The following is a 23,754-nucleotide window of genomic DNA, read 5'->3' on the forward strand; positions in this document are numbered from 1 at the left end:
CGCAAACCAGTCCAGTTAAAAGATCTCACCATTGACAGCTTAACAGATCCTCCTTAATCGCGCAGCTGAAATCTAATCGCCTTATTTGGCGGATTCGCGACCCCTATTGCTCGTTATTATCAGTGCAGGAATCCGGCTGGCAGTGAAGGCGCGTGTACTCGGCTCCATACCGCGGGAAACCGGCTTGCTGGAAGCGCGACCGTGCGCCCGTCCAGCGTACGCGCATTTTATTGATGAATCAGGGCCAAAGAGTCAGGAAAAGACAGCCAGAAATGTGGGGAATTGTTTCATTCTTTATCTGGACAATGCTCTTTCTCACACAGCACTTTCTGTGAAACAGAAATCCTCCATATTAACCAGATTGGGCACCTTGTGACTTTTTTTTCGCTAAATTGAAATTGGTGATTGGATCCAGTAAAAAAAATCAGATATCTTGAAACAGTGGACAGAAACTGATCTGCTTTACTCTTTCAACCGGTAGAAGGACTGCATTTGTACTTAATTGTAAAAGGAGAGTATATTGAAGGGGAAAAGCATTAGAATTGTCATATACATAAATAAAATTCAGTTAATATATGTTAAAGACTGACCTTGCACCAATCTACTGATTGCTCAGTCCTGTCCTGCCATTGGCTTCTGGGCCTTTTTAAACCTTTCCAGTGCCAGTCTCTGCTCCTCAGCGCACTTCCTGCCTCTCTGCCAGCTAGTCGTTTGTTTTGATTTTTTGTGTTTGATCTGGGCCTGTTACCTGACTCTGCTTTTTACGCTGCTTGTCCTGACCTTGGCCTGTTTCCTGACCTTGCCTGTCATCTACCCTGACCTCAGCCTGTTAACTGACCTCTGTCTTGCCTGTTTCCCACCTTGATTTTGGCCTGTTACCTGACCTCGCCTTGCCGGCCATCTGCCCTGACCTCAGCCAGTCCAGCTACCTTGACTGTTTTCCGACCTCATCACCATTCCCAAGTGTAAGTCTTCTGATTCATGTCACCCCCTGGTAGGGAGAGCCCAGGGGCCACGACCTGGTGATCCTCTTGTAGCAAAGTAGTCCAGTGGCCACTAGGGTCACCAGCCCATCACTCCTTGTGGGGTGTGCTGGTAAAGACCGGGTGTCACTTAGATTCCGTGCCTCAGGTATTCCTATATCACCTGCCCTGGGGAGGCAACCTGTAACCTGTATTATCCCTGCTTTGACGCATTTTGCTTTTAAGCTTCATCATAAGAACAGAGCAAAGGTATTTCTCTTAAGGTAAGAAAAATATACACAATTTATTTCTAATAACTATATTCTGTACAACATTATGTTAATATACACATCTATTTGAAAACAGAGATGCCACTCACCCATTTCCTTCTTTTATGTGATTGAACACAAAGGGTAAAGTAAGGATAAGTCACTTTAGAAGGAAAAAATGTATATATCACACACCCTCTTAGCGATCACCAAGGAGTGATAATTGTGAGTAAAGGTATATCACTTATCAAAACTCAATACCGTCTCTTTAAGAGGATAACAAATATTTCCCCGTCAGATTTTAGTAAGAAAAAGAAGTATCAAATTATATCAATGTGAACACTAAACTGTTTTATGTAATTTAAAATAAATGTTTATATGCTTTTTACATTGGTCTGTTTATGTAATGATTGGTGTGCACTGTAAAAATCCCTGCACAACATTGTTTTTTGTATTTATAAATGAAAGGGTACCAACATTTTGGCATTGATTGTGTATGTATGTGTGTGTGTGTGTGTGTGTGTGTGTGTGTGTATATATATATATATATATATATATATATATATATAGTAACATCTGGTTGGTTGAAGTTTCTGTTCTGGGGTTGGTTTTCCAATTCCAAATCCCACATTTTTCTAAGACTCACAAGCCTATATAGCTCACTAGGTGCTAAGCAGCAGAGGCTGTGAAGATGTGAGCCAGACAACCTGTGCCTGTGTCTGAGAAAGGAGAAGTGCTGCTTAGGATGGCAGATTCTGCTGTTTTGTTGGTTTTTACCATTTAGTGCTAAACTCTCAGTGCGTGCGTGCGTGCACAAAGAAATATAAAGAAGCCAGACCTCATCCCATTGCTGGCTTCCCAGCTTTTTTATGCACTGCTCAGCAAAATTTGACAGCAGGGCAGCACAAAAGCAGCTAAGAGAAGTTACTGTAGAAGGGACATCCCTTTCAACATAAACCACCTGCTTGAACTGCCCATGTTAAAAGTGGGACTATCATTCCATTTTAATCCTTTCTGCATATTTTACCTTATTGATCTTTCTCGTTTATGTGTACTGTATGGCCTCCTGATATTTTCGACCCCTATCTTTCTATGCTGTCTATGTGTACTGTATTGCCTCCTGATATTTTCGACCCCTGTCTTCCTATGCTGTCTTTTTTATTTCTGATAACCAAAGAAGTTTTTATCCTGGACATACTTCTTTGGGGACAGGGGACATTATACATATTTTTTTTCTTATAATATCAAGTTTAGAAAACAAAACATTATGAAATTAAAATATTTTCAAATTCTCACTAGCTTTGAATCAGACCAATTTCAGTGGAAACTTGAACTTTGCAAACCTATTACTTATCTCTGCCATAAACATTTAAAAAGTATGTGTCAGAAACACATACTTATTAACATGCATTTGCTACAATTTGTTTTACAACTTTAAACATTATCAGACTGTAAACTGTAATTGTTACTCATGGCACTCTGTGTGTGTCACTTGTTATATATTTCTTCACAAAGATTTGTTTTTTTCCAAAGCCATTGAAAAGAGCAATAAAAGGGAGAATAACTCTGATGTTGATAAGGTATTAATAATTATAAGAACTCTTTTACTGAACATTTGCTGACACTTCTTTCTGTTTTAGGTGGTGCTATTTGCAGATGGGTGCCAAAGGTTCTCTATAAATACCATCTGCTCACACTGAGAGTCCTCACTTTCATTAAACATCAGGCTGTCTGTTTGTGCTTTTTGAGCTGCATATGTAACAAGAAGGTGATCTTTTGCACATCATGGTGAAACTTGTGCTACCAAACCCTGGACTGGAAAACAGAATACAGACACATGAGGAGCTTGAAATACTGGAAGAAAAAGAGGCAGGCGAAAGACCACAATGGGATAACAAAGCCCAGTATATGCTTACCTGTATAGGTTTTTGTGTAGGACTTGGAAATGTATGGAGGTTTCCCTACCTATGTCAAAGCCATGGAGGAGGTATGTGTCTTAGATTATATTTATTCAGTAATATATACAAAACTGATCCTATAAGATTTATTATTTATAGAATTTATAAAAAACATATTGTAGCCACTTTTCTCTTTTTCTTAAACATATTTAAAGTACGCGTTTTTTATATAACAAATATCACAGTCAGGTATACACTAAAATATTATTAACGTTTTATTTTTATTTTTTTCAAAAGGCTGGTATGTTGCTATTTTGTTGCTATTTTTGTTGGGTGAAAATGGTGTCCGCAGTTTCAGTCACACAGGTGAAAAAAGCATGCAGATAAATTCAGCACAAGTTATGTGACATCTAGCTGAACATCTGAACTGCATACTCATTTTAGGTCAATGATTCAAAATAATTGAGGATCAGAATTTCAACCAGCCAAGTAATTTTTTATTGAACCAGGTCAGCAATGGCAGTTTACATAATCATTTAGTATGGGTGCACCTTAAATGGATGGATCTCCTTCACTCGGGGGATCCTAAGAGCTGCTACTAAATTAAATTTAACACATAACCTCTACACATAACTAGTTGCCAGATATGGGGTCACAAGCATAAAATGCTAACAACAATCAGAGATATTTCCACATTAAGGGGGTCTATTTCAAGACCAGGGTCCCCAAATTGAGTTTGCATGTTGGGGATTCCCTGGGGCCACTCTCATGGTAATAAACATTAGGGAACTGCCAATATTCTGTGCACTGTGGTGCCCCTTTAAGTTCAAAAAGTTAAAGGCTGCATTCAGGTTGGCGATGAGGTTACCCCTTCCTCATGCCATGGAACCCTGGCTCGGGGGAGACGCTCAGTACCGGTCACTGGTGCCTGGAGTCAGATCTGCAGACGCTGCAGTGCGAGGGACTGAGCAGGTGATGGACAGCCTGATACACATAGCTGGATACATCTCTGAAATTCCCAATTTATCTGAAACAGAGGGATGTTGGCAACTGGAAATGTGGAAGCCAGTAGGAAATGCCTTTTATCTCCCTTCCCTATTAAAATGTCATGCTAACTAATCACACATAGTTATCCCCTTACTCTCTATGAACCCTAATTACTCTGTAAGAAAAGAAAAATGTAACTGCAAGTGGAGGACTCTTGTGGCTAACTCCCCCTAAACTTTCACCACTATGGTGCTATCACAAGATAAGAAAAACTTTATCTGCCATACCGTGCTGCCATGTCACACATAGCTGGCCACCTACCTTCTGTGAACCCCAATTTCTCTTAACGGTAGAGGAAGGGAAATGTAGAATAAGTGGGGGACTCTTGTGGCTATCCCACCTCCACTAAAATTTTATCACTCCTACCATACCATGGTGCCCTGTCACATATAACTGTCCGCTTTTGTTCTTTAAATCCCAATTTCCCCTGAAAGGGAAGCTGTAGGTATATTAAAATGTAGGATAAGTGGGGGACTCTTGTGGAAAACTCCCCCTACAATGGTATTACTGCATGGCAATCACAAGATAAAAAAAAATAATACCCAATCAAACCATGCTACCCTGTCACACACATATGGCCACTTACCTTTTGTGAACCCTAATTTCTCAGGAATGGGGAGATGTAGGGACCTGAAGATGTAGTGGTACGAATGTGGAACCCTCGGCTATCTGTCACATGAATTGCATTTCTCTGGAAGTATCCATTGCAGAGATTCTTGATTTGTCATCTTTTATTTGGTGCATGTATGTTATGGTAACTAGAAACATTTAAATTTTTTACTTTCATCTTTTAATTAAAAATATTCTAGTTTTAAACATACATCTTTTAGGTTTGTTTGCATTATGTCCCGTGAGTTTTATTCCAATGTCAGGGTTGAGCACCACTGGTTTAAAGCAACCGTACACAACTAATGATTCAATACATACACCAAAAATAATACAAATTTAAACAACTTTAAATAGTATTTTTTTGTTTGCCAAAACCACTCTTATAGATCTTATATCCTATTTCTTGTATTATTTAACTCCCTGTACAGTCAAGTTAAAAAATTTGAACACCCTATTGTTTTTTTTTTTTTTTTAAGTAAATTAAAACAGGCATACATTAGATATACATTTAGACAGATACAGGTTACATATATAAATTTAAAACAAAAGGAGATGTGTCTGTTTAGTAATGTATTTAACAAAAATAGCAATGGATGTATTGTTTGTAATGTGGGTGTATTCATTGCATATGATCTTGTACAGGATTAGTTTCCTTGTACTGTTTAAATACCTTATAAACAAGTATATGGTATGATATAAAAAGCCCCTTCTGCCCCCTAATGACAGGCTTCAGGTATATCTTTTGGTAAATAATATAGGTGGCCAGATTGGAATAGCCATACTGTACCTGTTATTGACAAGTAAAGTTTGGCTCATTAAAAGAATATACATTCCTACTTTTTCAGCTCAAAGCTCCTTTATTTCTATGTTTTGGAGATTTATTATTGATTTTTTTATCATAAAAAGTTTTGTGTTCAATATATCAAATACTCTCTTTTTATGGTACCCATACAGTTGCAAAAGGTTATCTGCAGATCGATTAGGCTTTGGGGTTCTTACTGACTGACTGATGTCATGTGAGCTAAATCTGCTGGGCCAGACGATCCTGAACAATTCAGCAGTATGCCAAATTATTCTTTTCACAATGGAGTAAATAATTTCAGATAATACTATCCAAATCTTGAGTATGCAGAAAGGGTTTTCTATATATCATATATTGAGGACTAGAAGCCCAATCCTACTGCCTATAATAACAAATGTATAATATATGAATTGTATAACTTCAGATAATAATGAAATAAAAGAGAGAACACTAAATGTCAGCAAATAGCACATATTCTGTACCTCTTTTTTCCCAATTCCTCTAATTTAAAGTAGTGGGTAATGTAGGTATATACTTTTTTTTTCTATCAGAAAAATCTGCTTTTTCATTCATTTATTATGATCATAAAAACGCCAAATCAATTTTGTTTTTAATTTGTATAAGTATATAAACTTTTTCTATGGATGCTGTTTAAATAAATAACTAATATCTGCTTGTTTTTTTTTTTTTTTAAATGATTAAAAAAATGTCAACACTATCCTTTAGGGTGTACTTGTTCACATGGCTGCATACTACCATATTTAGATTTCTGCCAACTCACAAGGTATAGCTAATAACCCTGTGACAATATTATAAAGGTAGTAGCAACATATCTTTTGAATTATCTGTCCTCCTCCTGTGTCATTGTTTGTATATGTCTGTCATTTGCAACCCCTTTTTAATGTAAAGCACTGTGTAATATGTTGGTGCTATATAAATACAGTTTATTAATTTTATTATTATTAATAATAATAATTATTTAACCACTCTATATTCTTACCTGGCAGTTTTTAAATATGCCAGGTAACATGCATGCGTTTAAGTGAGCACATCCACTTGTAAAAATGTGGCAGTCGGCTAGCACTTTGGATTTTTCAGTGATTCCCATTTGGGGCATACTCCCGGAACAACCCTCTTACCCATCAAAATCAAAATGTTTTGGCACCCATATCAACTCTAAATACTGCCTTCTGATGGTACCCGCATTGGGTTTTTCCATATCACAATAAATGGGAATCAATCTTCCGAATTACCAATATCTGGTAAACTCTGGTACAAGTAGGCCTATCCTAACCACTGCCTTCACATAATTCCATCTCTATTTGGATCATTCCACCTACTTAAGGTTGCAACCAACCACCTACCATCTATGCACAAATGACTAAGATATCTTTATGTTCATGGTTCCCTCATTACCTCTGAAGAAGCCTTACTAGGCAAAACGTGTCATTTTATGCATTGATGCCTAACCCTTAATTTCCCCTGAGGGGGAAGAAAAGGAGGACCATCCCACAGAGGAAGAGCAAAATGTATCAGTTTGTGCAGTCCATCCTCAGGCATTGTCTAAAGCGAGGTGCTACCTCCTGGTGCATACTGTGTGACTGAGTAATTTGTAACTTCTGTCAACAGCACTTAAAACAAAGCAAAAACATTTGAAACTTAGGTATCATATGCCTGATTAACCATCTGAAGACCCACTTCCCATTTCTGTTGTCAGCAACCTGGTCCCAGAAGACAGAAATTGGCTGGTTCTACACCTGCTGATACTCATACTGCTACATCTGCCTCCTCTACCTCTCTCCCTCTTCATGCCACAAAAGCCCACTGCTGCCTGTTTTGAGAGGAAGGGAATTGTCTGTATATTATTGAGCTGGACTATAACCCTATCTATCTTCAGCAGTGATGAGAGGCACAAGTTCAGAGCAAGAAACAGAAGGTGCAAGCTGTAAAAGAAAAACCCTCATGCTCCCCAACACTGATGTTAACTATAAATTGTACTGTATCTCAGTATAGTAGCTACCATTCCATTCCACAACTTTTAGTGTGCAAAGTACAAGTCAAACCAGCCTACGTCCAGCACTCAATTCAAGTATTGTATCCCTATTGGTGCTATACCTGCTGCAATATAGTCTTTCTGGCCTTTATCAAAATGAAGATACTTGGGTTCACCAATGATTTCCACACCTGACCAATACATTACACCAATAAGGCTGTTGAGTGTGTGTCTATGGCAGAGCATATATTTACTACACTAGAAGCATGTGCTTTGTTCTCTACCTGGTAGGGCTGTCATGGTTGCCTCTGTATTTCTCTCTCTCTAGTGCACCATTAAGCCATAAGCGATTTTTTTAGGAAGACACCTACAGGGGTTCAATATCCCAGTATCATCTAAGGGGAGAAGGGGAAGATCTTCTGTAAGGTTTAAGTGGTCTCAAGTGACCCCTTCACTTCTGGTGTGCTTACTAAGAGTAGAAGAAGACAAAATTTTACAAAAAGCTTCAGGTAGCTGTATGCTGGTTTAAAGGAGGTCAAATGCTTTTTTAAAGAAGGACCAAAAGCTCAACATTTTAAAGAACTTTAAGACATTTCAAGCTGATCCTAATGCAAGCTAAATATACCTAAATATGTGTCCATCTACACAAGCCCGTGTTCTGATTTGATATACTTTATTTGAAAGCAGTTGACTAAAGTAAAGCTGAGGTAGTAGATGTAAATCCCAGTTTTCACAGAAGTGATTGTGTAGCACTGTTAGCAGCTAGGATGCAAGCAGACAGATGTGTAATATCAACATTAATAAATTCTAAATTTTTGATTGTATTAAAAACATTTTTACAAAAGTGATAGTACTTTATATTATTACATTAAAAACAGTGTAAAGATCTGTACCATGTTACCATGTTTTAGTTCAAGTGTTTAATAACATTAAAACGAAGATCAATTATGGTTACTAGAGAATTCATTCAAAAATGCACTTTGTGGGGGCGTGGCTGACTTATGCTTAATATCATTTATTATACTTTGTCCCACACGCTCTTTTTACTCCCTAATACATGACATTAGGTCAGCATCGGGCTAAACCTTTCCCACACATGATCCTAATGTCATAATATTTGCATTGCAATACAGGGAGTACTCAGGTTTTATCCGTTTTATGATCTTTTTTACCCCCCCTATGTATGACAATAAGTCTTTACCATACTAAACTTTTTACCGCACCTGATCTTAATGTTCTACTATATGTAGTGCAATAGCAGGAGTGCTTTTGTTTCATATGCACTGTAATTGTATGGGTTCTAACACTATTGTTGTTACTGCACTGATGCTGACTTATGCCTAATATTGTTTATTATCTTCTGCCTCACACTCTCTCTTTACTCCCTTATAAATGACAGATGTAATTCATCAGGTCCTGGTGCTTTGTCAACCTTAATTTTTCCCAGCTGTTTCTCAATCATATCAATTCTGAGCCATTGTGACTCATTTAAGGGAGTGACTTTGCTATTATGAATTTGGACTTGAGCTCTGCCATTTTCCTTCATGTACACAGAGCTAAAAAAAAAAGTGTTTAGTAAATCTGCCTTGTCTTTATCCCCAGTTACATTTTGCAGTTTTGCACATTTTATCTCCTTTTTACATCTTTTGTTATATTCTTTATAGGTTTCAAATTATGAAGGTGATCCTTCTTTTTATATATATTGCTTTTTTAGCATCCACTGTAAGCCACAATGGTTTTAATTTTAGCCTCTTGAACTTATTACCCATTGAAATATATTTTTCAGTTTAATTTTGTAGAACAGACTTGCAACATTTCCATTTCTGTTCTGTGTTCTTTGAGGACAATATTGTCTCCCAGTCCAAGTCACAGGGAGCCGCCCTTAATAATGGAAAACTTGTTCTCTTAAAATTAAATGTTTTTATCTTTCCGGTTTTTGCTTCCTGTTTACAGCTATCATTAAATGAAATCATAATATGGTCACTGCTACCCAGATTATTTTATTTGCATATTTGTTATAAACTCTGCATTGTTAGAAAGAACTAGGTCCAGCAGAGTATCATTTCTAGTTGGGGCTTCTATAAACTGTGCCATAAAATTATCTTGTAATAAATTCACAAATTTCCTCCCTTTTGCTGTTCCTGTAGTGCCATTACTCCAGTCAATGTCAGTGTAGTTGAAATCCCCCATGATTAAAACACTTCCACTTTTTGCTGCTTTTTCTATCTGTGCTAGTAGTTTATTTTCTATTTCTTCCTTAGCACTGGGGGGCCTATAGCAGACTCCAATAATTATGTTGTCATTTACCCTACATTCAACTCCACCCATAACGCCTCAACCTCATTGCTTGTTCCCTCCGCAATTTCTTCTTTCACATTCACTTTCAGATCACTTCTCACATACAGACACCACCACCCTTTCGTTTGACTCTGTCTTTATGAAAGAGAGTATACCCAGGAATATTGACAGCCCAGTCATGCGAAGAACTAATCTTTTAATCTATTAAAATCGTTTAAAAATCTTTTTAAATATGAAGCATTCATTTAATTTAAATATTATTTGGTGATCCTCCCATGAAGGAACCTGTTTAGTGCTTCTCTTTATAGTATGACAGTTGTTGGCATTTTTACCCTTCTATAAATTCCTTATAATAGTCAGCTGGGTGGTGGTCATTGTGGGGGAAGGGCAGCACTGATCAAGCAAAGAATGGGACATGCTAAATTTGGGAGATAATTTAACTGGTTGGGCATCTATCGACCAGTGTATGCCCAGAATTATGCCAGGTCTTTCAGTTGAGCACTTGTCAACTGCCTATTGCCTAAGCTCAAGCAGATAAAGCAAGTTGAAAGCCTGTGACTAATTGTCATTGTCATGCATCACAGTAACACACAATAAAATGAGAATATTTCTGCACTATACTACAACACTATTGTGTTAAATTATGCATGGACCCTACAAGTATTCTTTGACCTTTTTTTATTCTACAGACACTGTCAATCATACGTGAAAGGATCAAAATTTTAAACCTTATCCATTTGTGACATCTAGTGGTCATAGCTGGAAAAAAGAACATCTTTTACAAAGAATCTTGAGTGGATGAAAAGTGGATGGCAACCAAAATTACAGAGATGATATGTCAATAATACATACATATATATATATATATATATATATATATATATATATATATATATATGTGCAGCATTCCTTGTATAATACAAAAAAAATACTAAACAAATACAAAAAATACTAAACAAATAAAAAACCTAAATGTTATACAAAATCAAAATATATACAGTATGCAAGGTTCATCTAATAAATAACAAGACTGTGTTTCTAATTCTTAAACAAAGTAGTGGGAACTGTGTTAAATTTGTCCAAACATGCAAGACAAACGACGGCACTCTCTGACATTTAGTTTGTTGTCCATCACCTTTTAATGCAGTTGTGTTTACCCTTGTGTTTTAAAATCATGTTGTTTTCGAAGTTGAATGTGCCTATTTAAAATGTTTGGTAAAATTTCACACCAGAGCAAAAACAGTGCTCCGAACCTTAAAATTAATTTCTTGTGATCTTCCACTATGATCCTGAAACAAAACGACAGTCAATGCCCTGGAAAACATCTTCACCAAGATTTAAAAAAGCATGCTAAAGCTAGTCTAAATTAAATGCCATGCTCATTGTGTTTTTTTACATGAACGTAATTTTGGAAGAATGGGTTCCAGAAGGCAGAACAGTGAACCAACATTATTAATAATAAGTTTTGCTGAGAGAAAGAGTCAGGAAAAGACAGTCAGAAATGTGGGAAACTTGTTTCATTCTTCATCAGGACAATGCTCCTCTTTGCACAAAACTTTCTGTGAAACAGTTTTTGACTGCCAAACACATTACTACGCTGGAACATCCTCCACATTCACCAGATTGGGCACCTTGAGACTTTTTTGAATTTTGAAATTGGTGCTTGAAGAGTCAATGGATGCAGTAAATAAAATCATCAGATATCTTGGAACAGCTGACAGAAACCGATTTGATCCACGCCTTTAACCAGTAGAAAACAAGATTACAGTTGTGCTTAATTGTGAATGAGGAGTATATTGAAGGAGAAAAGCACTAAAAATTGTCAAATAAACTAAAAAAAAGTAGTTATTATATCAATCAGGTTATTTTATAAACAGACCTTGTGTTTGTGTGTATATATAGATATATATATATATATATATATATAATGTGTGTGTGTGTATGTGTGTATATATATATATATATATATATTTGTAGGCAACCTGTAAAAAGGGAATGGCTGCCAGGGAGCAGAGGAAGGAAAAGTCTCTAAGGGAGAGGACTTGAGAACATTCCTCTCCACCGTGTTCCAGAAAGAGAGAGAGAGAGGGACAAGAGCCTGCACAAATGGACTGAATGGAAAATGGACTGTTATAGAACACGGGACAGCTGAAGATAAGAGTTTATGTCTTGGATCTTTAACCGGCTGACATTAAGCCATCCTGTTGGGATAATTTTGTTGTTGTTTTTTTCAATAAAACCCTGATGCGACATCCAGTCCTGCTAGTTGCCTACCAATTGTCCAGCTAATTCCCACAATATATATATATATATATATATATATATATATATTGTAGGCAACCAGCAGGAAAGGTACTAGAGGGCAGATATGTGCCATGCAGGTTGCTGATCTCAGTGCTATAAGTACAGGGATTGCAGTGTGGCTGTTCCAGCAGGCCAACCCAAGATTTCCCCACTGCTGGAGAAGATTCCAGATGCACCTCCCAGAGGGAGTAAAAAGGGAATGGTTGCCAGAAAGCAGAGGGAGGAAAAGACATTCCTCTCCACAGTGTTCCAGGGAGAGAGAGAGTGAGAGCGACAAGACTCTGCACTAGGTGACTCTGGGTTTTTCTGCCTATTTGAAAATGGACTGTTAAAGAACACTGGACAGCTGAAGATAAATGCTCATGTGTTTGATCCTTAACCGGCTGACACTAAGCCATCCTGTTGGGATAATTTTGTTGTTGTGTTTTTTCAATAAAAGCCTAATGCAGCATCCAGTCCTGCTAGTTGCCTATCATTTGTCAAGCTAACTCCCACATTATATTTATGTGTGTGTATATATATATATATATGTGTATATATATATATATAAATATAATAAACATACACATCATCATCAAAGAAATAATAAAAACTAAATCTATATAAAAAAACGTTCAGTACTTCGATGATGCAGTCAAACACTATACAAAAAAACATAAACTCCCTGTGATTGCATGCAAGTCCACTAAAACAATTCTCCAGACCATGTCATCACTTCCCCATGTGCTGGAAAATGATCCGCAATCTAACCTGCTATTTCATCTCCATTCGAATCACCCCCCAATCCTTATGGACAAAGTAAACATCCCAACATATAGGTGTGAACACACTTGTGCTTACACTTGGACTTGTGCACTGTTTAATGTTTGTGTGTGTGTGTGTGGGGGGGGGGGGGTATAAATAATATACTATTAATAATATTTTGTAAAGTTCAGACATGCTGGTTTACATCCCAGGTGTTCTGCTCTCCAAATTTCTTTGGCATGCTGATTTATTTAACCTGGAAAAGAGATCTTGCTAGTGGACTACTTAACGCAGTGTTCAGAAGCCAATAGTACATAAGAGAAAAAGTGGAAAGATAACGGCTCTTTATGGCAGAAAATAAGTCTAACATGACATAAAACCTTTTATTTCAGTTAGTAAAACATTTACTTCTTAGAAACATAATTGGTAAAAGAGGCCATGGCAAGGTTTAACCATGACTTTATACAGTCCAAGAGGTAGGTCAGTACTGTACTTATGGTCTCTCCCGATGTGTTTCGCCCTAAACGGGCTTCCTCAGGGGATTGCCGAGACCCTAGAATTACATTAATGATAGTATAGTATATAATTTCCACAGTATTACTTAATGCAGTGGTCCACAACCTTTTGGAGCTCGTGGACCACTAATCTCACAGGTTCCAGACTGCGCATGCACGAGAGCCGTGTGTCACTCAAAGGGGAAGAAACTTCCCCTCAGAGTGATGTCATGATGCCAGAACCCGCTTACTCTCCCATTGTAGACTCAGACTACTAAATCTATGGAGTCCTTGTGTCAATCAAAGCGGAAGAAACTTCCCCCTGAATGATGTCATAATGCCAGAACACACCCACTCTCCCATCGCAGGTCCAAGCCTGCGATGGGTGAGTGGGAGTATTGTGTCCAGAGACGCAACCTGCCCACCGCCCTGAGCCTGTGATGCATACGGCAGCTGTGGTCTGTGGCTCTGGCCGGTGCACCCCGAAGCGGGATCCTTTCTCCAGACCCCGCTGGGGTGGCACTGGCCAGAGCTACGGCCCACCTGTCAGACGGACCGGGGGTTGGGGACCCCTGACTTAGTGGACATTCGGCAAAAAGGTTGGTTTTGGATCTATTAGTGGGTGAAACGGGTTTAAAAAGATATATATCATATTATGATTCATTATTGCACACTTCAAGAACTGAGCACATGGTCTGGAGAAATACTTCATTGATTGTTTTTTATAAAGTTTACAGACTGTTTATATGTGTTTCTCTGTAGTGTCTGGTTACAAAATTGAATTACCTAACTCATTATTGGATATATACTCATTACAATATCTTTGGAACACTTTGATATTTCTAAGACTCATATTGATGATGATGATGATATTGTTTGTATACATTACATATGCTTTTGTATATTTTGGGGTTTATAGATTTTTGGGTTTAAATATTTTTACTGTCTTCACTATTATCATGAAAATAACAGGCCTGAATATTTAAGGTCTCCAAGGCTGGAAAAGATACACTTTCATCAGTGAACATGGGTAATCCAACAAACCCAAAATGGATTTCTTAAAAGTCATTTGCTATTTGTTAGCAAATATTTTCAAACCTGGACCAGATCTATTTCAAGTTTGCTGGATAACCCAGATTCACTGATAAGAGTGTATCTTCTTCTGCCTTGGAGAGCTTTAATAAATCAGGCCCAGCTAGGTGTTATTTTACATTATGATAAACATGATAAATATATTATATTAAAAAGCACTACATTTTTAATCATAAAACAATATGAAGTCAATAACAGAATACAGAACAGGATAATAAAAATATGAGCTACTCATGCTTGTACCGATGTCTACACAGAAACATGATCAGTTTAGCTAGCCTTTTGTGGAGTCTGCAAAATATTTTACTCTGATTGAGTAAAGTTAATATTCCTCTGTTTTTTGACTAGAGAAATAGAGAGTTCTACCCGGATGGACTTTTGGTTCTTTTTTTCTTCTTCTTATTCTTTCATTCGTCTCTAATGTCTAATATTTCTTAAACCCCCCTTTTCTCTTTGCCATCTATTTGTTTTCCCTTAGTATGAAATGCCTTGTTTTAGGTTGTGTTGTACCTTACTTGAAAGGTGTATGTTTAATAACTCATGGTTTCCTCCACATTATGTTTACCTTCTAAATCTTGGTTTTGCATATGATTACATTAATTTATGAATATCATACTTTTTTGGAAGTTGCCCTTTCTCTGTATTTTGTACCAAAAAGTTTTTTTCTGAATATCTAGTATTATTATTATTATTAATATATTAGACGTCTGGTGGCTGTTTTGATCTCAAGGAGAGAGAATACACTTGCCGCTAGAAGGCACACGCCTCATTTTCCAGAGTTGATTACTTCCTGATACAAGATATCTCTGTTGGATCACGCTCCAGTGACACTTCCTTTACACTTAAACCAACCGTTTTTTAAACCCCAGTTCTGGATTTCCTAATTTTTTGGCCAAATCCTCCTTATTTCTATCATTTTAAATCAATATGGGCCAATAGCCTTGATGGGAGGAACACATGGATGTCAGTGATAAAGCTCTGGCAGGAAACTGTGGTACAATTTAACACCCATGTTTCACTCAAAGTTTAGGTTTAAGTTTACAATTCTTTCTAAAACATACGTTTTTCCACTGGGGCAATACAATTGGAACTTTTCTGTGTAGACTAGCAAAGCCTCATACTTTGAAGTGCCATATTTTAAGGTCAGGGATCCTGCCACAGCTAAACCTTTAATTTCACATGGAACTATCCTATCAGCCTTCGAGAGCTATTATGACCAACTCAGCACAGGCTCAGTGCCTGGACTTGCTGGAGTATTTTCTCTCCAAAGCAAGGCCCCCCAAGCTGTCCATTGCTCAGAGAGACCTTCTCAATGCCCCCATTCCAAAATTGAAATACTTTTTGCCATAAGCTCTGATTTTAACACTGCATATACAATGTTGATTCTGAAGGCAGGACCCATGTCATTGTTAAATAACGATTATAAGATTTTTGAGCCAAACGTATGTCTTACAGACTCCAACTTTTCCTCCCTTTTGCAAGGCATTTTTTGAGCTTTGGTAGGAATTGTACAATCCACACACCCAGGTTCCCCTAAATCAGTGCCACCAAGATTTGGAGAAGGCATTCGATAAAATTGAATGCCCCCCTCCCTTATAGAATCTTGACAACTAGGGTGTTTGGGTCCTTATTCACTTCATATATCCAACATATTTAAAACAACCCTGCTACCAAACTTGTAATTATTGGGAATTTATGCAAACCTTTTTACATGACCAGGGGCACCAGACAAGGTTGCCCTCTTTTCCCCATTCTCTTTAATCTAGCCCTAGCCCCCTTACTACACCCTCTGAACTGTACATTGTTGACCCACAAAATAGCCTACCCCATATCCTGGAATTGATTACCGAATATGGACTGATCTCGGGGTACTCGCTCAATCTAGACAAATCGAGAGCCCTGTACCTTACCTAACTATTATCCAGTTGGCAAACATGGCATAGAACTCGAACCTTACATAATATGAATACCCACTCCACCCTCTTTTTTACTATTTTGGGTAAATCTCAATTTCCCTCTAACAGTGAGATATGCATCTTTGGACTCCTGGCCCACCTTGAGAGTTTTAACTGTTAGATCTTTTAAAAAATCCCACCACCTCATTTTTGAAGAAGTATCACCCTCTTGTCAAAGAGGCATTTTTTATTTATCTACAAATGAGGTCCCATGTCTCTAGAATAGTTCAGAATATTTTTGAAGAAGTTTGGTCTTATCCATTGGACAGATTATTCTCGAATCCCAATCCGCCTTAAAAAGGCAACCTCTGCGATTTACTAAAAACTGCAGCTCCCTGGACTATGCAGAGAGACCCAAAAAGGTGCCCAAAAAGGGCCCAAAAAGGTGGACTGCACAGTTTCCTCAAGGATCAGCCTCGGATTTTCCCTCAGACTGCCCCATATAGGGAAAATAGTGCTAAAAATATATAACTACGCTTACATTACTCCCCATTAGGCTTTCCTAATAGGACTCATTGCCTCCTGCCCAAAGTACAGTGCTCAAGAGACGGGCCTCGTCCATTCTATCTGATCATAGTTACATACTAAATCAGGTTGAAAAAAGATACAAGTCCATCAAGTTCAATCACTAGGGAAATAAACATATGCAAGATATAAAACTCTATGGATGGTTGATGGTTGATCTAGAGGAAGGCAAAAAAAATTGGTACATTTTGCTTCAACAGGGGAAAAAAAATCCTTCCTGATTCCATGAGGCAATTGAATGTTTCCTGGATCAACAGTCTCTGTTATCTTTACTTTAAAGCTTTAATACTCAGTTATATTATATGCTTGCAGAAAAGCCTCCAGCTTTTTATTTAAGCAATTAATAGTAGTTGCTGTAACTACTTCCTGGGGGAGCCCAATCCACATTTTCACAGACGTTACAGTGAAGAATCCCTTCCTTATCCGGAGCTTATTTAAATATTTAAACATGGTGATCATATCCCCCTTAATTGTCTTCTCAAGGGAGAATAGATTCAGTTCAGCTAATCTCTCCTCAGAGCCAAGTTCCTCCATTCCTTTTGTTTAGTTGTCCTTCTCTGCACTCTCTCCAATTCCACAACTGGTGAACTGGTGCCCAAAACTGGACTGCATATTCCAAATGTGGTCTGACCAATGCTTTGTACAGGGGCAGGATTATGTCACAATCTCTGTAGTCTATTCTTCCATTAATACGAAAGTACTTTTCTAGCTTTAGATATTGCAGCTTGGCATTGCATGATATTATTAAGTCTATGATCTACCAGAACTCCCAGATCCTTTTCCATTCCTGACTCCCCCAAATGTATTTCCCCAGACAGTATGAAGCATGCTTGTTGTTTGCCCCCAAATGCATACCTTTACATTTCTTAATATTAAATGTCATTTGCCACTTTGCTGCCCTATCAAACAGTACATGCAGGTCTGATTAGATATCATATATAGACTTATTTCCATTACATAGTTTGATCATAGCAATGACAGAAATAATACTTTTAATCCCAAACTCCATATCATTTTTAAAGATGTTAAACAGTAAAGGTCCCAACACTGAACCTTGAGGTAAACCACTATTAACCTTAGACCAGGGGTCCGTGGCCCACTAGGCCATCTGACAGGTGGGGCAAGAGAGCAGGGAGACCAGCAGTGGTCCGTCGCTCAGGCTGGTGCATCCCCCAGCAGGGTCAGGAGAAGTACCGCGCTTGGGGGGGGGCGCACCGGCCAAAGCCATGGACCATGTCCCCCATATAGATCGCAGGCTCAGGATGGTGGGCGGGTTGTGTCTCTGGGAGAGTGGGTGGGTTTTGGCATTATGAAGTCATTCAGGGGGAAGTTTCTTCCCCTTTGATTGACACAAGGAGTCCGTAGATTTAGTGGTCCGCGAGCTCCAAAAAGGTTGGGACCACTGGCTTAGACTATTCAGAGTATGAATCACTAATCACTACTCTTTGAATGCAGTCTTTAGGTCAGTGTCCAAAGTCCAAGTGCACTATATCAACTGCTACTCCACTGTCTACCTGTTTACTTACTTCCTCATAAAAAGAGAGTAAATTTGCTTGACAACTTCAGTCTTTCTTGAAGCCATGCTGAATATCACTTATAATATTATTTTCTAGCAGAAACTCCCCTATGCGATTCTTTATCAAACTCCCTAGAACCTTTTCAACTATGGACGTTAAACTAACTGGTCTGTAGTTACCTGGTAATGACTTTGCTCCCTTTTTGAAGATAGGAACCACATTGACCTTACGCCAATCCATTGGTACCATGCCAGTGATTAAAAAGTCTAAAAATTAGAAACAATGGCTTTGAAATAACTGAGCTTAGCTCTTTATATCAATATAAACTCTTTATATCAATTTAATTTAAGCTATTAGCAATTTGGACTTGAACTCTGGTAATTTTCTTTGTGGAAACAGAGCTAAAAAAAAAAAAAAAAAAAAAAAAAGTGTTCAGTAAATACGCATTTTCCTTTTACCCAGTTAGCAACCCAGAGACATACTTACATACTTACACATACTAAGGGGCCTAGTCTGTTAAACTTATTACCCATTGGAATATATGTTTCAGTGTGTTTGAGCAGAACAGGCTTGGAACATTCCCATTTCTCTTCTGTGTTCTTTAAGGACAATATTCTCTCCCAGTCCATATAACAAAGAACCCCCCTTAATAATGGAAAATGTTTTTATCTTTCCTTTTTTTGCTTCCTGTTTACAGATTACAATAAATGAAATCATATTATGGTCACTGCTACTCAGATTCTCTTTTATATGCACATTGGTTATAAGTTCTACATTTTTAGAAAAAAACTAGGAGCAAACAGATACACGCTATACATTTTGTCATCTAGTAAATTACAATCTCCTCCTTGAAAAGCTTATGTTTGTGTTTCAAATGGAATGTTTGGGTATCCTTTATGGGCACTATTCCCACTGTAATGAAGCAGAAAATTATTCAATAATTCCAATTACCATTGTGGTATAACTTTGGGATACTTTCAAATGACCCACCTGTGCACATCAATGTCACTGCCTCACCCTTCGCCCTCCTGCCCCCCTAAGGCCCCATCTAGACTAGACTTTAATCAACCATAAAGGCCTGAGCCCCGGTGATAGCCTACTGAGTACTTTAGGTTTGCTTATGTTATCTCATTCCCCTGTTGAATTGTTACATTGTAATTTTATGATGTTGCACCTCAATTTTGTGTCAATTTCTAAGCCTGTTGTTTGTAATATTATTTATATCCTCACAAAAATAAAATAATTAAAAAATATATATGTATATGAGCTACTCAATGGTCAGACTATATTGTCTTAATTATCTGACATTAAAAATGAAATGGGCCTGATACTAAAGCTTTCAAAGACGAAGGAGGAGGATACACTTTTGTCAGTAAACAAAAAAGTGATCAAAAAACCTGTATTGTAATTAAAATGTGTTGCCTCTGGACCTATTTACTTTTTTTTCCATTTTAATGTTCATAATATTGTTGCTAATATTGCTTTGCTTGAAATTCCATGTATCACTATTTTTTACCACAACTCACTACCATATGTGTGTCTTTCTGTTCTGTTTGGGTAATGTGTGTTACAATGCAATTATTTTCACACCACAGTGGTGTAAATCCAGCTACAAATATAACATATAGTAGTAAACTAATACCAAATAGTAAACTAGCCATGAAAACTGAGAGAATATAACTTTCCCCCTGAATTGTATCAATCTTTAACAGGTAAAAGATTTGTGTAGGCACATCTAGTTGCCTGCACTTTGTACCTTCAGCAGTTGCTTCCTAGTCATGGCTGCTTAATTCATGTACTTTTTATGACAGTTGTACCCAATATATTTACGTTCTATATTGGGATGTGAAACAAATTGTGATAATTTTTGTATATGTTACATATAAATTTGTAATGTTTGTTTTCAAATTACATTCATTAGAACAAAATATTGTATTTTAACAGGAGCATTTATGATCCCCTTCCTTATACTACTAGTGTTTGAAGGCATTCCTCTTCTGCATCTAGAATTTGCAATTGGACAGCGCCTAAGAAAAGGCAGTGTGGGAGTATGGAGCTCCATTCACCCAGCATTAAAAGGAGTTGGTAAGCTTTGATAATAATTAAATGTATATACATAGAATATATAAAAAACATTTGCACATGTGGTGAAAAACCAGTTAATATGATAATATGAATTTTCAGGCCAAAAACACATTATATATCATTAAAAAGCAAAATTGCTCACAACATAAAATCAAATTTATGAACATTATACATCAATACTAATCTCCTTTTAGGATACCCAATTTTGGAGTAATCCCAATTTTCTCTGCGCATTACGCAAAACTTCTACTTCTAGTCTGCTTTTTCAGGATACAGGAGATCTGTGATCATGAGAATACATAGTATAAATTTCTCACTTGCTAAAGGCTGCATAAACCTAGGTAACTTGCATTTATCTACATAGGCCCCCATATGGGTAGAGATCTAAAGCCATGTTAGAGATTGGAGTTTAAATAGTGTAACTTTTTTTTAACTAGGTTTAAATAGAATCCTCTGGTACTTTCCCTAGGAGACATTTGTGAATTGAATGACATCATTAGATCTTGCAAATATTCAGGTTAGAAATATATACAGTTAGGTCCATATATATTTAGACAGAAACAACTTTTTTTAATTTTGGTTCTGTACATTACCACAATTAATTTTAAATGAAACAACTCAAATGCAGTTGAACTGCAGACTTTCAGCTTTAATTCAGTGGGTTGAACAAAAAGATTGCATAAAAATGTGAGGAACTAAAGCCCTTTTTCACACAATCACTTCATTTCAGGGGTTCAAAAGTAATTGGACAATTGAGTTCAAAGGCTATTTCATGGGCTGATATGGGCAATTCCTTCGTTATGTCATTATCAATTAAGCAGATAAAAGGCTTGGAGTTGATTTGAGGGGGAAGGGGTGCTTGTATGTGGAAGATTTTGGTGTGAACAGACAACATGCGGTCAAAGGAGCTCTCCATGCAGGTGAAACAAGCCATCCTTAAGCTGCAAAAACAGAAAAAAACCCATCCAAGAAATTGCTACAGTATTAGGAGTGGCAAAATCTACAGTTTGATACATCATGAGAAAGAAACAAAGCACTGGTGAACTCAGCAGCGCCAAAAGACTTGGACCTCCACGAAGGACAACAGTGGTAGATGATGGCGGAATCATTTCCATGGTGAAGAGAAAACCCTTCAGAACAGCCAACCAAGTAAACAACACTTTCCGGGAAGTAGGCGTATCGATAGTCTACCATAAAGAGAAGACTCCATGAAAGTAAATACAGAGGGTGCACTGCAAGATGCAAGCCACTCATACGCCTCAAGAATAGAAAGGCTAGATTGGACTTTGCTAAAAAAAATGTCTAAAAAAGCCAGTGCAGTTCTGGAAAAACTTTCTTTGGACAGATGAAACCAGGATCAACCTTTACCATAATTATGGCAAGAAAAAAGTATGGGGAAGGCTTGGAACAGCTCATGATTAAAAGTATACCACATCATCTGTAAAACATGGGCGTGCATGGCTGCCAGTTTCACTGGGACACTAGTGTTTATTGATGATGTGACATAGGACAGAAGCAGCCGAATGAATTCTGAGGTGTTCAGAGACATACTGTCTGCTCAAATCCAGCCAAATGCAGTCAAATAGATTGGGGGGCATTTCATAATACAGATGGACAATTACCCAAAACATACAGCCAAAGCAACCCAGGAGTTTATTAAAGCAAAGAAGTGGAATATTTTAAAATGGCCAAGTCAGTCACCTGGTCTGAACCCAATTGACCATGCATTTCACTTGTTGAAGACTAAACTTGGGACAGAAAGGCCCACAAACAGCAACTGAAAGCCGCTGCAGTAAAGGCCTGGCAGAGCATTAAAAAGGAGGAAACCCAGCATCTGGTGATGTCCATAAGTTCAAGACTACAGGCTGTCATTGCCAGCAAAGGGTTTTCAACCAAGCATTAGAAATGAACATTTTAATTCCAGTTTTTAATTTGTCCAATTACTTTTGAGCCCCTGAAATTAAGTGATTGTGTTAAAAAGGGGCTTTAGTTCCTCACATTTTTACGCAATCTTTTTGTTCAACCCACTGATTTAAAGCTGAAAGTCTGCAGTTTAACTGCATCTGAGTTGTTGCAAAATTAATTATTGTACAGAACCAAAATTAGAAAAAAGTTGTCTCTGTCCAAATATTTATGGACCTAACTGTATATTATGTCAGATTTGTGCACATAGGATTTGATCTTTAGGATATACAGGTAGTCCCCAAATTAAGGACATCCGACATACGGTCAACTTCTAGAAAAGAATGGGGCTTCCCTGCTCCCTTGTATAATGGACGGAGGCTTGTTAGGGGGGAGGGGTGGTTTACGTGACATTTGGAAGAAGTCTTTTGGTTGTAACCCTTTAATGACCAAGACAAACTCTGCAGTTGTTTGTTTTTGCATATCAAAGCACAGCTTGCTCCAGAAGTTAACTCGCAGTGAGGATTTATTACAGTAACTGACACCATGCTGCTTAATATGTTGGGACAAACATCTGTCCCAAATGCATTTATGAAAATAATGTACCTTTTCTGACTTACATACAAATTCAACCTAAAAACAAACATATAGTCCCTATCTTGTATGTAACCTGAGGACTACCTGTATAAGACCACTGCTTTAATAATCACATTCATGATGAATATAGGGGTATGGATATACTCACCATATCTGCAGTAGTATTACATGTGCAGACACTTACATCATTTGGTGGCAAATAATTTTTTGATTTTACCTGGTGTTTAACACATGGTATTATTATTGTTTTTTAGGGTAGAGGAATTTCATTATTATAGATTAAGAATTTAATGGTACTGGATGTATAACTGACCTATTGCATTATGTTGAAGACATTTGGAATCCATTGTAAGTTGTGCCCCCTAGAAGTTACTTTCTGTCCATTTTGCTGCCTTACTGTTGTCTTTTATTCTATTACATTAATGTGATCAAAATATTGGTAATGTGTTTTTGGCCTGAAAAGTCCCATTAGCTGGTTATTCACCACATGCATGATTGTCAACCTAAAGCTGCGTACACACTTCCAATTTTTATCGTTTGTAAACGAACGACGAACGATCCTGCACGATATTTGCGAACGATCGTATAGCACCGATCCTGTACATAACGACATGATCGTTCAAAGATATTGTACACACATATATATACACACAGTATATAT

The 23,754-nt window shown here is 37.5% G+C and overlaps 1 protein-coding gene across 1 annotated transcript in view; it reads left to right on the forward strand.

The window, feature by feature from the left end:
* Nucleotides 1-2,931: 2,931 nt before the first annotated feature.
* The window catches only part of SLC6A19 (solute carrier family 6 member 19), a 51,194-nt gene continuing 30,371 nt past the window's right edge, over nucleotides 2,932-23,754 (forward strand). Inside the window, exons 1-2 of the mRNA XM_072412050.1 lie at nucleotides 2,932-3,218; nucleotides 20,454-20,594. Coding sequence (XP_072268151.1) covers nucleotides 3,017-3,218; nucleotides 20,454-20,594 — 343 coding nt within the window. The 5' untranslated portion in view covers nucleotides 2,932-3,016. The remainder of the gene's footprint in view (nucleotides 3,219-20,453; nucleotides 20,595-23,754) is intronic.

Source organism: Pyxicephalus adspersus, chromosome 5 (assembly GCF_032062135.1).
Source record: "Pyxicephalus adspersus chromosome 5, UCB_Pads_2.0, whole genome shotgun sequence".
Lineage (NCBI taxonomy): Eukaryota > Metazoa > Chordata > Amphibia > Anura > Pyxicephalidae > Pyxicephalus > Pyxicephalus adspersus.